The 15,937-nt window shown below is 39.1% G+C and overlaps 2 protein-coding genes across 3 annotated transcripts in view; one reads left to right on the forward strand and one right to left on the reverse strand.

The window, feature by feature from the left end:
• The first annotated feature begins 19 nt into the window (after positions 1-19).
• Positions 20-15,177, forward strand: LOC111328643 (ribosome biogenesis protein bop1). The gene is made up of 25 exons (XM_022933154.2): positions 20-220; positions 309-461; positions 1,496-1,669; positions 2,114-2,224; positions 2,329-2,369; positions 2,570-2,687; positions 3,762-3,863; positions 5,164-5,271; positions 5,870-5,921; positions 6,441-6,493; positions 7,204-7,262; positions 7,923-8,025; positions 8,684-8,764; positions 9,645-9,714; positions 9,842-9,974; positions 10,521-10,618; positions 10,742-10,827; positions 11,254-11,314; positions 11,470-11,519; positions 12,004-12,078; positions 12,804-12,906; positions 13,186-13,270; positions 13,481-13,588; positions 14,136-14,206; positions 14,686-15,177. Exons 1-25 carry the CDS (start codon positions 164-166, stop codon positions 14,766-14,768), a joined length of 2,235 nt encoding a protein of 744 aa, XP_022788889.2. The 5' UTR covers positions 20-163; the 3' UTR covers positions 14,769-15,177.
• Positions 15,095-15,937, reverse strand: part of LOC111328547 (rotatin) — a 33,868-nt gene continuing 33,025 nt past the window's right edge. For both annotated transcript variants that reach the window (XM_022933046.2, XM_088754398.1), the window contains one exon: positions 15,095-15,858. In XM_022933046.2, coding sequence (XP_022788781.2) covers positions 15,770-15,858 — 89 coding nt within the window. In that variant the 3' untranslated portion in view covers positions 15,095-15,769. The remainder of the gene's footprint in view (positions 15,859-15,937) is intronic.

A 15,937-nucleotide genomic window follows, 5' to 3' on the forward strand; every position in this document is an offset into this window, starting at 1 on the left:
TTGCAAACAAAGGCTCGGCCGGAAGGAATGGTGATGAGCTGAAATTGCACATGGGGGATTGTTGTGATCTGATTTCTTCTTGATCGATATCTTTTTTAAAAATTTAAAGTTTATGTAAAGTTTGAAGATCGTAGCGTCCTCTTAAGATTTTTCTCAGTACGTAATGCCTAAAAGAACATCCGACCAAACTGTACACAACGAGGAGAAATTCCCCAAAGAGGTCAGCAATATGATTTAACACGAGATCTCAGTCAAAATTATTTTTTGGCATGAATAACACTGTTGATGGAATTCTGGTTCTATGGCAGGTTGACGAGAATCTGTTTCACTTTGATGAAAACCAAACGGACAGAATAAAAGAGGATGTTGATTCATCAGATAGTGAAGAAAGCTACTACTCCGGACTAGAAAGCGAGTCAGAAACAACGGAAGATGATGAAGACGAACAGGATTCTAATTCGGTAAGATTGCTTTGCTTGGTGTCCAGTCGCTTCCTTGCATGGTAAGAATTTCCAGTTCAGATCATTCCACTGCATGTTTCAATGTTTTTGAAGGGTTTACCGGTACAATGAACAATAAGTTTTTGACCAATCAGGGCTCTTGTAGTATCTCGATTGTGTTATAAGTTCTAAGTGATTGATAAGTATGTACATATGAGTGTAGTCCTTAGATGGAATGTTGCTGGGTTATAATGACTGCAACAATATCACTGTGTTATATATAGCTTCTACGGGCTTGCACACTGCAACGAGAACTGATAATTATATCCTGGATGTTCTCTGACTATGCTACAGTGACTGATGTTTCACCAACCACAGTGGAATTCATCATCAGGCTTGTCAGTCAACTGTGATGATGACTTTGCCCAAGGTTGTTGAAATGTCACTCAACAACAGTTCTTCTCAGTTTCTCTCACCCAGACGATATGATTACACAAACTATTAGCTGTTAATCTTAGGTTTTTATCTTTTAAAGCAGTTTTCAGTCGAGTTTGGAAAAACCAAAAGCAGATTTAACACGACAGCCAATTGGAGTAAAGGTTGACTCATTGTTAGCCAATGAGAACACATTGTAAAAACAGTCAAACTGCATGAAATGCAGCAAATTGCAAATGACCTAATCATGATTGGTTTGAGTTTAGAATCTGATTGGTCCAAAGGTGGGGCAAGTTTGCTGGACCAATCATAGAAAGAAGGAAAGTAAAACCATAGCAATCATGGATTACTTTCAACACTGAAATGAAAACTGCTCTACTATGTAGTGTAGCAATTCTCAGTTTCTTAGTGCAGGAATGATTTACCAATGTTGAGTTAACTCATCTAAAACTTGAAGGACCACTGTGGTGATGAATGGTTTTTTTTTTCTTTTAAGCAATTCTGTATTGATTGAATAACTTTAATAGTGGAGCACTGCAGACCTTTCTATATATTCAGTTATCATGTCACTATTTGAATGAATGTATTAGTGGCAAGTTTAAGATTTTCTCTTTCTTCAGGGAGAAGAGGAAATAAGTGGTCACGAGTCTTTTGATGGTATTGATAATGAAGAAAAGAGTGATGATGACAACGAGACAAATAAAGGCAATGGTGAACCAAACAACAATATAGAAGATGCAATGAAGAAGAAAGGAAAAGAGCCAATTGATGAAAATGACACATCTGATGAGGAGGTATATGTGATTGGTTTGATTTTATCTGTCTAAAGATAACCCTGCAAGTGTTGAAGTTTGTGCAAAATACATACATGCAGCACCAACACTAGCTTGTTGTCAAGCCCGTCCCTGTTAATCCTTTGACTGTTAGAGTGACCAGCATCTAATTTCTCCTTACAATATCTGACCGGAATCAAACATTAAGGTTACGAGAGTAAAGCAAATGATCATCAACCTAAGGAAGCTCTTTATCATAAACAATGTTCTCCTTGTTAGCACCTTAAGAAATATATGGAAAACAGTTTGGAGAATTTGTATACTGATGTTAGAGTGTGAGGGTTAAATATTCTGTCTTTAATCACCCAAATGATCTATCATTTTTGGGAAATGAAAGGGAAAAATCCTCTCTTAATTCTTTCTCTTTGATTTTGTCTTATAATCCATTTTTTTTTTTCGCACTAGGATGCTCGCAATACCGTTGGAAACATCCCAGTAGAGTGGTATAATGATTATCCTCACATAGGCTACAACTTGGATGGACAAAGAATATTAAAGCCCGCTACTGCTGATGAGGTTGGTACATTCCAAGGACAGAGCAGTTTAAGCGCATTTGACACAACTTTTAGAGTAAGTTGTTGAGTTTCAAAATTTGATATGACGATATGATTTTTTCCTAGTTGGATCAATTCTTGTCCAAAATGGATGACCCTAACTATTGGTGAGTGTAACAATTATCTTAAAGTTGAAGACTTATGCATTCCTTTCAAGTAATTGCATTTGTGTTTGTTTGACTATTTCACTTTGCTCAAGTGCAGGCTAAAATGAAGTAATGAATGTTGTCATAATTAAGGATAAACCATTAATCAGTGTATGTTTTTGATAATATGGTAAACAAGTGTTATACTCTCAAAACTGTAGGCGTACAGTTCGAGACAAAGCAACCATGAAAGAAGTTGTTCTAAGTAATGAAGAGTTGGATATTATAGACAGACTTCAAAATTCTCAGTTCCCAGGTGCTGGATACGATCCATATGAGGTATACTTTAAAGAACTGTTACAGTATTCATTTAGGAATCAAAGAAAGAAAACATGTCAGTGAATGCACATCATTGCTGTGCTATACTTCAATGATCAATATGCCATTTTTCTGTTGTTCATACGAACACTTGATTTGACTTTATTGCTAGAATCCTAAAGTTGCTTCCACAAGATTTGCATAGAATCCTTTAAAATAATTTGGATGTATCAACAAAGTTGAAATGGTAACTTGGCCACCGTAACGATTACAAAAGCTGACGCTTCGAGCGTTAGCCCTTCGTCGGAGCAAAATGAAGGGCTCCGACGAAGGGCTAACGCTCGAAACGTCAGCTTTTGTAATTGTTACGGTGGTCAATTTACCATTTCAACTTTGTTGATATATCCAAATTATTTCATTACTCCCACCGACGCAGCCCCAAACAGTTTATTTCGAAACTATCAGCCTTAATCTTTTAAAATAAACTACATGCTCATGGTGCATGTAATCTTGCTACTTCATATGTACCACTTCATGCACTGGGAGTACGTACAGTTCGCATCAGTTACAGTTGCTTGGCATGTGTGTAGGGACTGCAATATGCTTGCGTGGTACAGTACTTGCAGTGTCAGTTACCAAAGCAAAAGTATTTGAATATCTACAATGGATATTTGTCAGTTTATACCATTCTTACTATTATTATCTCATTATGGGGTATTGTGGCACATTTTGCAGGCTAAACTGAAGATTTTGACAGGCATTTGCATGGCTGCTCAGACTGTTTTGTTGTTGTTGTTTATTTATCAGTTTTTTTCACTGTGCCCTCCAAACTGATGAATACAATATATGTTGTTGGGTATAAATATGTTTTGGACCCTTCTCAGAGTCATTTCTACCCTCGCCTAGTAACCTCAGGCTAAAATGAAAGTATATGGGGTTATTATGCCAGCAAACATAAACTCTATTGTTTTATTTTAATAAGATTACAAAAACTTTGATCTTTTAATCTTTACAGCTAGTTCATGATAAAAGACCTCTTGTGAATGCCTAAAACCAATAAACTCAGTTATTATTTTTTCTTTTCCTTATAATCAGCCCTATGTAGATTTTTTCACTGGTGAGAAGATGATACATCCTTTGACTAATGCTCCTGAACCCAAATCGCGTCACATTCCATCCAAATGGGAACACAAGAGGGTAAGGAAGCACCTACTTGCCTCCATTATGTTTTTGAGCTGTCCAGATTTCAGGATTTTCTTATAAAAGTTTGGCAATTGCCTTTGATCTTTGAAGGAGAGAGGTTGGCAAGAGAAAGAAACATCTGTAGCAACTGCAATTATTGTTGAGCAGGGTAATGGGGGTTAGGGGAAGGGGGTGTTGCTAAAGGGGGTGTTGCTAAAGGGGGTGTTGCTACAGGGGGTGTTGCTAAAGGGGGTGTTGTACAGAGGGTGTTGCTACAGAGAAAACTATCATTATAGTTATATTGTCAGGTTTCGTCATTCTCAGATGCAACTGGATGTACCTTGTTAGATGAAGTACCCCAATAATTTAGCAATGATTCTATATTTTTGAGTTATAGTAGGGTTACTTAGTTCTTATTAACCGAGTGGGAGGTCTGTATGGGAGAATCTTGACCGAGGTAGCCAGTACAGACCGAACACAGTCAGGTCTGTACCAGCAACCAAGGTCAAGATTCTCCCATACAGACCGACCTAGCTTGGTTAATAAGATGTTTATTATATAGCTGTGTCTTATATGCCACTTTTATATATTCTTTGTACCTTTTTTTTCTAGACCGGTCTAGATGCCAGTCTAGATGGGAAAATCTAGACCGCTCTCAATATTGATTTCAGCCAATCAAATTGGTGAATTCAGTAGTTCCCAGTCCTTGTGAGACACAGCCATATAATAGTGACTGATAATTCCTTTACTCCCAATATCTTGATGAAGAGACTCTGTGATGTATGTAAATTTTAGACATGAGATCAGTCACAAACCTCTAGTTCTTTGTCGTTCTTTATTCCTCGATCGGCCCATTCAGCGCTTCACAAGCGGAATACTCGGCCTATGCTTATTCGACTCAGAATAACCGTGCCACCACAACAGTTAAGCTTGAAAAACTTTAAATCAACTCCACAAAAGGACAAGAAAACAAAAGGCAAAGTAAAGCAAAGCAAAGCTTAAAAATTTTGTGACTGACTGCGAAAACTAAAAAAAAACCACGTGACCAAAGAAAACAATGAAATACATTAAAATAATTACTATTGGCAGGAAAAGACACGACACACTCCTTTCTCTTTGCCATACATTCCCTTGAAAGTTTGTTCTGAGAATTTGGTGTCTAATCAAATGATAATTCCTGAGTTGATATTTTTCTTTATTCTCACATCACTTGACTGCTTGATATTGTACTGTTACCATAAGGAGAAATTCTTTCTTGGTCACTCCTGAGAGAGAAAGGATTAGAAGAGTGCATGCTTTTCTTTCTCTGAGCCAGGTTGTAAAGATTGTCCGTGCCATTAGGAATGGCTGGATAAAACCAAAGAAAGATGAAAAGACTGATAAACCAAGGTATTATTTGATCTGGGATAAAGATGATGACTGGGTGAGTGCATCTTCATTGTTACTTATTAAGGGGAAGTAGGTTTTACTCAGAATGATGTAATTTGAGTACTACTATCTTGAGCAAATTAGGTGCTATTTTTATTAAAACCTCACCATCATAGCATTGGAATGAGAAAATGGACTAAATAAAAATGGCTTACCTTATTCCATATGTGTGTTATAAGAAGAGAAAACCAGGATTAAAAAAAAAACGCTTAAATCAAGTGAAATCGGTAAAATAATGACACCAGGAGCAAACAACACACGTATGGAATAAGGTAAGCCATTTTTATTTAATATTTTCACTTTTAACTATCCCTATGGATATCTTGTAGAAAATACCATACAAATCCTTATAAATCGATATGCAAATTGTGTTCCTTGTGTGGTTCTCAAAGAGAGCTTGGGCCGCCTGTGCTGAGAGAAAGAGTAAAATTAATTCCAGCGGGTTTATAGTAACATAAAGCCGTCTAGAAAATGGTCTATTATAATTACACAATTTTTTCGAATTTGTCAAACTTTTCACTGAAATTTGCTGAACAAATGGCTACTTTTAAATTAATAAAATTATTGTTTATGATTTTGTTTGTTTTGTTCAGGCCAAACCAAGACATAACATGCACATACCTGCACCTAAAATGAAACTCCCAGGTACTTCAAATTACTAACAGTAACTTTAGTTAACAACAATTGTTGTTAAAGATGTTTGTCCACCTTGGTTTTGACAGTAAATGGATGTTTGAATATTCACCTCATGATTTAGAGTCAGTAACAATAGTCAGAGTCAGGGTTCCAATTACCTTTTACAACTTAACATTAGCATGCAAATTCTCCATACTGTTCTCTATACGTTTTGTTACTGCGCTGACAAGGAGACTTTGTTTGACGATCAAGAGCTTCTTTAATTGCTGATCATTTCTTTCATTCTTGCTACCTTAATGGTTGTCTTATGGGGAATATCGTCGGGAGAAATTAGATGCTAGACATGTGAGGTGTTTAAGGATCAAGGATGGTTACATTTTTTAGGTGTAAGTAGAGCTAGTGGTGGTCAGATGATGATGATGATGAATTGATTCTTTGCTAATTTTACATTCACCATCATTTAAGAATCCAAATTGAATTCCTTTAATATTAGATGTAAAATACCTGTAAATTTAATTGATTCACCAGGCCATGAAGAGTCTTACAATCCTCCACCAGAGTATTTGCCAACAGAGCAAGAGGTAAGGGAGAGGAGACTGAAACATCATCACCCCAGGTTGTCATTAGGAATGCAACATATGTAGTGAATTATGTTTGCGTAGCAAGAATGATGTGTTGCAAAGCAACATTGCCCTTCTATAGGAGTCTAGGGGTATGCTCCCCTGGAAAAAATTGAGATTGAAACTCTTTGAGGTGGGACTTTGAGTATTTTGGGGTATGTGTGAGTAAATTTTTTAGCCAGATATTGATTCACATTTCGCTCCGATGAAGGGCTAACGCTCGAAACGTCAGCTTTTGTAATCTTTACGGTGGCCAATTTACCATTTCAACTTTGTTGATATATCCAGATTATTTCGTTACCCCCACCGACGCAGCCCCAAACAGTTTCTTTCGAAACTATCAGCCTTTATTCATTGATTCACTAAGAAGACAGCCAGCCATTTCTGCCACCTACCAGCTTCTAATGACAACCTTGATCATCTTACATTATATGCTTGTCCTGACCATTCTCTTTACACTGAGTTTCCAGGTTTCTTGTCAAACTCACCATGAAAGCTTTACAATTATTTGATGGCCTACAGACTGTTGCATTTCCATAATCATGTTTTCAAAATTGAACCTCCTTGAGCCAACTGTTTGTTCCTTAGGCATAAACTAGAGAGAGCTTTTGATTGTTTAATGAAATTTACTAACAGTAACTATAATGAAAGAATGTTTGTTTTCTCCACAGATTGCTGCATGGGAGGCCATGGATCCTGATGAAAGACCGCGAAATTTTCTTCCTAAAAAGTTTGTTACTTTTTACAACAATGCTTTTGTGAAAGGCTCTCACAACAAAGTATTGTTGTTATGTTCTTAACATTTTTTTGTTTAAGTTTGAAGGTCACACTTCTTCATCAATCGAATACCCATTTCTCCAAACTAAAGTCATAAGAATTGTATAGCAGACAGTAAGGAGAATTACTATATGGGAGTGAAAGGTCTGAAAGCACAGGAATGTTACAACACTGTTCTGTCAACCATCACTGTTTCTGTGTCAGATTATTCTATTTATTATTTATTTATTTATTTATTTAATGATTTGTACCAAGTACTGGAGCACAAACAATAGGACACGGGTCCCCTACGAGGTTTAAGCTCCAACAAACCCACCCCAGGGGAGGACGTCCATCACACAGTAGTCTCGTGCGTGGGAAATTAACGTCTCCTGCCCCTAACCCTGCAGGAGACGGGACCTCCATTTATACGTCCCTATCCGAGAAGACTAGAATATCTAACCATTTCTTGATGTTATAGAAAGGTAGCATATTCTTCTCAATTATTTTAAGACCTTGAGTGTTGGTCCGGCCGGGGCTCGAACCCTCGACCTCAACAATCGCACAACAGTCCAAAAAAAATGTATGTGTTGTCAATAAATGAAATTCATTTAGTCTGTTTCTCATTTTCTAGATACTCAAGTCTCCGCCTTGTTCCAGCTTACAATAAATTTATCCAAGAACGTTTTGAGAGATGTCTGGACTTGTATCTCTGCCCAAGACAGAGGAAGATGAGGGTGAGACAGTCACACTCCATTCGTAACCTAGCAGTAAATGTTATTAGTACAGTGGAATCCCGATTTCTCGAACCTCCAGGGGAAACGCAAATTGGTTCGAGAAATCGGGAGTTCGAGAAATCGGGGGATTAAATTATAAGTGAAGCAAATCCAAGTGAAGCAAATCCAAGTGAAGCAAATCCAAGTGAAGCAAATCCAAGTGAAGCAAATCCAAGTGAAGCAAATCCAAGTGAAGCAAATCCAAGTGAAGCAAATCCAAGTGAAGCAAATCCAAGTGAAGCAAATCCAAGGGAAATAAGGTTTGGTTCGAGATATCGGGAGGTTCGAGAAACCGAGGGTTCGAGAAATCGGGATTCCACTGTATATAGCACACAAGAGAATAGTACTTTTAACGCACGCTGATAGGGTAGTGAGTTAGTGAATAGCAAGTACTATTCGCCTCCAAGCAGTCGAAGACACAAAATAGCGCGTCAAGAGTTTAATTTCCGACCATTTTTTGGAATATCGAGAGAAATAGAGTAATTTTTTGATTGCTGAGTGGTATTTATCCAAACAATTATTCACCTCTACTTTGGTGAATAATTGTTAACTATGACCAGTTTGAATATTTCTTTGAATTATAAAGTTCTAATACTTGTTTTCATCCCGGTTTTGGTAGATCCAAGTAAATCCAGAAGATCTTTTACCAAAACTTCCAAGGCCCAAAGATTTACAGCCATTCCCGTCAACAGAATCAATGGTAAGGATAAACCTTACATTTTGTGTAAGCGTTTTGTGTCGGTTCGCATTCATATGTATGACCATTAGTATAATTTCAGAGCTGAGCAAAGAGTTTCCAGCAATCTGATTGGTCGAGCGGTTCCTTATATGACGCTATATTAACCGCTCCACGCGGTTTATATAAAATGTTAAAATAAAATGTTAATAAATATTACTAAAATGTTATGATTTTAGAAGTTTCTCTGTTGTTCAGCTCTGAAATTATACTAAAACAATTTTTCGCATCAGGTTCGATAAATATTGTCGAATAATCCCCTCGACTTCGTCTCGGGGATTATTCGACGATATTCACCTCGCCTTCGGCGAATAATTGTTAAATACAAATGCACTGTGAATCTCGCAGTGCCACCCTTGTTAAAAGGCCGAACCAGGTTATCAAATAAAGACTGAAACTGAATAAACTATTGACCGAATTATTTACCGAAAAATAAATTATTCAGTTCCAGTCCTTACTCGGAAAGCTAATTTTGGCGTATCCATTTAAGTCACGACTCTTATTAAAATGGTCACTCAAAGAAAATTGAAGCGTGTTCCAGGCGTTCAGTTTTAAAAACGAAATGGGATAAAAAACAGCGAGAGGCTTGGGTCGGGTCGCCAAAAGGAGGGAGGCTTGGGTCGTAAAGAACGCATTCTTTACGCGACTTCGCGCGACTTGACCCTAACCTCTCGCTTTTTTCGCTCTGCCGCTAATATCTATAGCGCCGTTTATTACTACTTAGCTCCTTTAACCAACTAAACGCCTTAATTGAGCTAAATTAAATTGATGATCAAATTTACAGTTTGTTCAACACATGTTCCACTCTCGCTAGTATTCCATCTGATATGCACGTATTTTTAAGGTGTACAAGGGCCATACAGGTGTGGTGCGCTGCCTTGCTGTTGACCCCACGGGACAGTGGATAGCATCTGGTATGATGGCCAAAATTCAACATCAGTTTAACTTGATGTCCTTACAGAGCAATTACAGCTTAAAGTAAAGTGTAGAACAGCGGAGCTCCTTTATTATACACTCATTTGCTTCTTACTTTGCTCTCAGGAGGAGATGACAAAGTTGTTAAGTTCTGGGAAGTGTGCACGGGACGGTGTCTCAAGACGTTGCAGTGTGGTGGCACTGTGAACAGTATGGCATGGAACCCAAACCCCTCGCTGACGCTTCTGGCTATTGCCGTGTAAGTGGCAAGTTAAAAATGATTGCTTGCGTGCGGAGAAGTGAAGTACTTAGGTTCATCGTCTTCATAATTATTCCTTTCTCTCCTTATGGAGAGAGATTTGGTGTTCGGTGTTTGGTCACAACTGTAGAAATAGCATGAAGTGTATCTCCGAAGGGCGCTCGAATAATTGTAGATGCTACGAGAAGCGCCCGCTCGCTTAATTCATTTCATTCGACTAATTCATTTCGTAATGCGTCTACAAATGCGTCTGTTTTCTCCTCTTCTGCCCTAAGATTCCCTCTGGATTGACAAAATTCACGCCTGCGCTACCAGATGCATTCCACCAGAGGACCTATTTTTCTACCCTAAAGAGGGGTTGGTGTTCGTTTTCATGATACTATCCAACCGGTATCACTCGTTCTGGTGTAACATTCCCTGATGATATCATGTATACAAACTCAGAACCACGAGAGAGAACCGCGGTAAAGTTACAACGGTACAAAAGTTGCTCTATATTAGATAAACACCTGTCTTATTGTGAGCAACTCTCTCTTTTCTTGACAGCGATCACAAAGCTGTAGTTGTTAACCATTCTCTTGGTGACAAGCTTTTGTGTGCCGCTACCGACGAACTCATTGAATCATATACTCCTCAAGGAGAAGGTAAACTTCTTATCTATAGGGTTTAGATGTTTGCGAGAATGCTTTCAGTTATGTGGCCGTGTTTTGTTGCAGGTTTCTTTTGACCTTGGACTGAATTTAATCTTTTTAATAATCTTTTCACAGATGAGAAAGAATCTGGCGTACAGTGGTCAATGGCTGAAGAAAAAGATTACAGAAATGGAGAACGTATAGTTTTAAAACATAGCAAGGTAATAAGGTCTTTTTGTAAACAGAAGCTTTTTCCTGGCACTTGTGACAGGGCCATTTTTGTTGACTGACCAATCATTGTGCAGGTGGTGCCTTTTTAGCCAGTCAGGTGTATTTTTTTATTTTTTTCCTGCGCATTGCAGCCACGCCCACTCGCCGTCTTCATACCCAGATCTCCGCAACTCATATGGCCGGCTTTGATTGGTGTCACTACTTCAAGTTTTCTGTAGAACTGTGTATCGGAAATACAACAATTACACTTTTTTAAACTTTCCATTTAAGACTTGTTATGGAAAAACTTACCATGCACGACTAAATTTTCTTGTGGAGATGGCCACACAAGAACATATTTCGTGGAGACTGTAAAGGGGTTTAGAAACTATTGTACTCCAGCAAGTTTTTCCTACAAATTGTTCTTGTTTTAACAGGTCATATCACAGGTCACGTGGCACGGAAAGGGGGACTACTTTGCGTCAGTTGTACCTCAGGGTAAGAGAGTAGCTCTTAACTGTTTTGGGGAAGATCATCCACCAAAAAGATATGATTTCTGTATCATGTAATTTTCCATTGTCTTAAGGACTTGTTCTTCTTTTGGAATCTCGATATGTGTTGCTGAAACAGTATGTTTTTATTACGTTTCTAAGGTGGCAACAAATCTGTGTTCATCCACCAGATGACAAAACGTCGAAGTCAGGTGGGTGAAGCCTCCGATCAATTTCTGTGCGGTTGAAAAATATACACTACCACACTACCCCACGGGCTTCGATACCTTTTGCCATTAGCGACTGCTGATGGTGTTTTAGGCAGATGTGCCCGGAAAAGGGGCCATGAGGCGAAACGCAAACGCGAGAGTCTACTCGCTAGCTAAACTGACAGCGGTAAGAGATCTTATAAGCTGCGGTAGACGAACGACCGAACGTCCGAACGACCTGACTTCACTGACCGACGGTAGACGAACCATAACAAACGACCTGACTTCACCGACCGACGGTAGACGAAGCATATCGAACAACCTGACCTCACCAATCGATCAAAAATGCCCGCTGAAAGCAGGCCAGTATATCACAACAAAACTGACCTATCGGTTTCAACATACCATTGTTAGCTGTAAGAAAAACAAACCTTGTTATCACTCGCATAACTCCACTTAACGAGTTGATATTCTTGTCACATTCCAGTGTCCCTTCAAGAAATCCAAGGGTCTGATCCAAAGAGTGCTGTTTCACCCGACTAGACCATTTCTGTTCGTAGCTGTAAGTATTGAAAACTGTCAAATCAGTGAACAATTATCCTTCACGTTACTTGTAGGACTCTTCAGTTAGGCGCATGAATGCAGAAAATAACCAGTTACGAAAGTTTAAGATTTTCGAGTCGCAGTTCATACCTAGTGGTGTGATGAATGATGGATTATTACGTATGGATGGTGATAGACAAAGACGTGTCTTTTCTATGTTTGCTTTCATCCTTTTTGCGCTGGATGAAACCCCAAATATCAACGCTGAGAGATATAAAACCACTTAAAAGATAGAGTTAAGCAAAAGTGGTTCACCGTTTTTAAGATTAAAAAAAACTCTTGCGTTATAAACCAGTTAAATTATGCCGAGAAATCTTTGCAATAGCAGTGGCTGCCATCTTAGAATACATAGAAATCTGTACAAGAAGAGTAACCACCGTCCTGTCAATTCCATCGATCCCCGAGCAATGCGCACATTGCCACGGACAAGCGACAAAAACGCGAGAATCCCAGTCTCCTCAGGACACGAATAGTTGCTAATAGCGTACTTAACCCCTACCAAAGTTCCACATATCCTGGGTTGGGAGGGTTGGGGTTTTCATGGCTCTAACGACTTGTAAAACTCAAGCAAAAACTATAAGAGTTCTGAACGTAGGGCAAGAAAGTTTAATACTTAGCGTAAGCTTGCGAAAATCAAAGTTACCTGAAGTTCGTTTCTAAACCTGCTTTGCTTTCCTTCTCCAGACACAGCGATTTATCAGAGTCTACAATCTCACCAAACAGGAGCTAACCAAGAAACTTGTATCAAACGTTAAGTGGATTTCCAGTATGGCGGTGCATCCTAAAGGTACGTTTCCCTAAGTTAAAATCAACCTCACCAAAAGCTCGAAAAAATCACGGCGTTCAGTAATTGGGGCTTCTCTTCTGGTTTGATAGCCTGTGTAGCGGGCGTTTTTTCGGAACACAAACGTCAGGCATGCGTAAGTGGGTCAGACTTGGCCGGCTGTGTGCCAACATTCCGCGTAAAATTTCAAAGGAAAACGTAAGAAGCAACCGCTGGCAGGCAAAATATGCAAACAAAATTTGACTTTTGATAATTTAGATATTTTCGTTCATTTTTCTTCAGGCGATAACTTGATTGTGGGAAGTTACGATCGTCGGCTATGCTGGTTTGATATGGACTTGTCGACTAAACCGTACAAAACACTAAGGTTAGTGATCATGTTTATTGGCAAAATATCCCCCGCAAAGTGTTGTAAAGCGCCATGAGCGATGGGATATGGCGCTATAGAAATCCTTATTATAATTGCTTTCGATATTCAATTGAGAATTGTTCTTGAGCCTATATGACGGAGTTAGTTCCGAAGCTCTCCTGGAGGTTATACAACACTTAAAAAGTATTTTATTATCGTTGTCTTTAGGAGTCACAAGAAGGCCTTACGTCAGGTGGCTTTCCATAGGCATTACCCACTGTTTGCATCTGCTAGCGACGACGGCACAGTTATTATATGCCACGGACGAATTTTCAAGTAAGTTACAGTTTATCCTAAGTGGCGAATTCTTAATACCAATTAACTTCGCTTGTAGTAAACTGTTAAGAAGGATATGCAAGGCAGTATATCACAAAGGGATGTCCGACTGGAAATTAAATATTTGAAATCCATATACCTGTTAGGATTCAATGGGTTATCTTTCATATCTGGTTACGAGGCAATTTTTTTGTTTCGTTGAACAAGAAATAAGCTTCTTTGTGATGGCTTTGTGACAGCGGTATTCTTTTTCATGTCATGGTTTCTCATCTATGAAAATAATCCCGACGGAGGACAGTTCTTGATAAACCAAGATATTTACCCTAATTTCCTCTTTATTACGTCAGTCGTTCCCCCCCCCCCCCCCCCACACACACACACACACACACACACCGCCACGTAGAAATCAATGTTAGACTGAATAGTGGTCGTTCTGCAAGGGTGCTCTTGAAATTATTCGTCGGTTTAAGTTCATTGACCTCAGTGGAAGTTATCATAAGAATTGCTGCACAAACCATTTAAAGAAATATTCCCTGATTCTTTCCAGCGACCTGATGCAGAATCCTTTGATAGTCCCCGTTAAGGTCTTAAAAGGACATCGAGTGGAAGGAGAGCTGGGTATGTTAGTTTGTAACATCATCTTGTCATCTTTCTAGTCGCTCTCAAACCTTAAATAGCATCAATAGAGGATGGCCTCCTTTTCACATGGTGAACGTTGTTCTACAGCCGTTGTTATTTTGTCCAGCTCCAAGCTATCGCCTAAAGGAAATACGCGCGAGACTGGGTGAGCGAAAAAGGCAAAGTTCACCCTTGCCTTTTTGTTCGTCCTGAAACCTTAAATAGCATCAATAGAGGATGGTCCCCTTTTCACAACATGGTGAACGCTGTTCTACAGCCGTTGTTATTTTGTCCAGCTCCAGGCTATCGCCTAAAGGGAAGTACGCGCGAGACTGCGTGAGGGAAAAAGGCAAAGTTCACGCTAGCCTTTTTGTTCGCTCACCGCATTGACGCTCGTTTAACTTAAGGGAAGCTTAGTTGTCTCCTGCCATTCGATGCAGTTTATTTAATTCTGACAGCCTTCCCTACGTTTATTTCAGGTGTTGTGGATTGTCAGTTTCACCCAAGTCAGCCATGGATTTTTACTGCTGGTGCAGATCACCTCATTCGACTGTATACGTGACATCTCATTCTGCTCTTTTTAACACAGACATAGAACGAATAAGTCATTACGCGATCTCGCTTATCCTAAGATGCGCGAGATTATATCAGTACACTAATGCGTCAAAAACATGAAAATTATGGCCCACGAAATGCGTTCTTCGTCCAAGAACATACCGACGCTTTGCTCTGGATGGCTGCCAACTGGTGCGCTATTTTTTCTTAGGAAACCATTCGGCTACTCAATCCTCTGAAGCTTGTGAACTTCGAGAAGTCTTGTTTATGAACGCTGTTACTGACATGGCTCGACATGAACAGTCTTTTTGGACATTTGAAAAAAACACGGTGTGTGGTACACCAAACAAGACTTTATTGTTGTTTTAGTTAAACAGGTATCATAATGTTGTCCCAATAAACTAGTCACAGTCCTCTTTTTCGATCCCTATTAACTTCGACTCGCCGTTTTTCCACTAGCCAACTGTCAGTCGATACGAGCTTAGCAAGCAAACCTCTCTCTTTAATCCATGAGCAGTCTCTACTTTTCGGTGAAGTCCGTAGCGCAAGGAACTCTGGGAATGAGGCGCAGCTACCTCTCATGGTTTCGCACAGCGGGCTAACTTTTCTTTACTTTTTCCCCGCTGATTTTTTTTACTCGCACGAAGGACTTCGCCGAAAAGCAGGGAATGCTTTTAGTCTACTTTGTCTTAAGGTCAGAGCGTAGACATGTTGTTGACACAAGACTTTCTACTTATACATATTTACAAAGCTCTACCTTGATTTTGCCTCCCAAAACATTTTTGTCTCCAGCAGGTGAAACTTTACAATGCTGTTTTAAACCCTAAACACGATCGATTTATATACTTTTTCTCGCATAGAAATCTTTAAACAAGGCTACTCTAAAGTTCGTTGGAGGTCTAGAGCGCCAAAATCTCCTGCCTGATTCAACAAAGTTTAGACAAGATATGAACGTTAATAATACTATGTGCAGGGTGAATATACAGAACAAAATTTAACACAACAACGTCATCTTTGGTCAGAGAAAATTTTCCGTAAAACGTTAATATTCTCCTGGCACATTTTGCCAAATCTGTCCTCCGCTGCAGGTTCAAATCCTGAAATGAAAAAATAAAAAAAAGGTACACCTAAAAAAAACCATCTACGATTAAAGAGAGCTCTTGATGGAGGGTTTTT

The sequence above is a fragment of the Stylophora pistillata genome, chromosome 3 (genome assembly GCF_964205215.1).
Source record: "Stylophora pistillata chromosome 3, jaStyPist1.2, whole genome shotgun sequence".
Classification (NCBI taxonomy): domain Eukaryota; kingdom Metazoa; phylum Cnidaria; class Anthozoa; order Scleractinia; family Pocilloporidae; genus Stylophora; species Stylophora pistillata.

Excerpts from the sequence above, each read along its gene's own strand:
- LOC111328643 (XM_022933154.2), top strand. The coding sequence starts at position 164 with ATGCCTAAAAGAACATCCGACCAAACTGTACACAACGAGGAGAAATTC. Across the intron at positions 5,922-6,440 it reads ACCTAAAATGAAACTCCCAG|GCCATGAAGAGTCTTACAAT; the intron begins GTACTTCAAATT and ends TTGATTCACCAG. Across the intron at positions 13,271-13,480 it reads AAACCGTACAAAACACTAAG|GAGTCACAAGAAGGCCTTAC; the intron begins GTTAGTGATCAT and ends CGTTGTCTTTAG.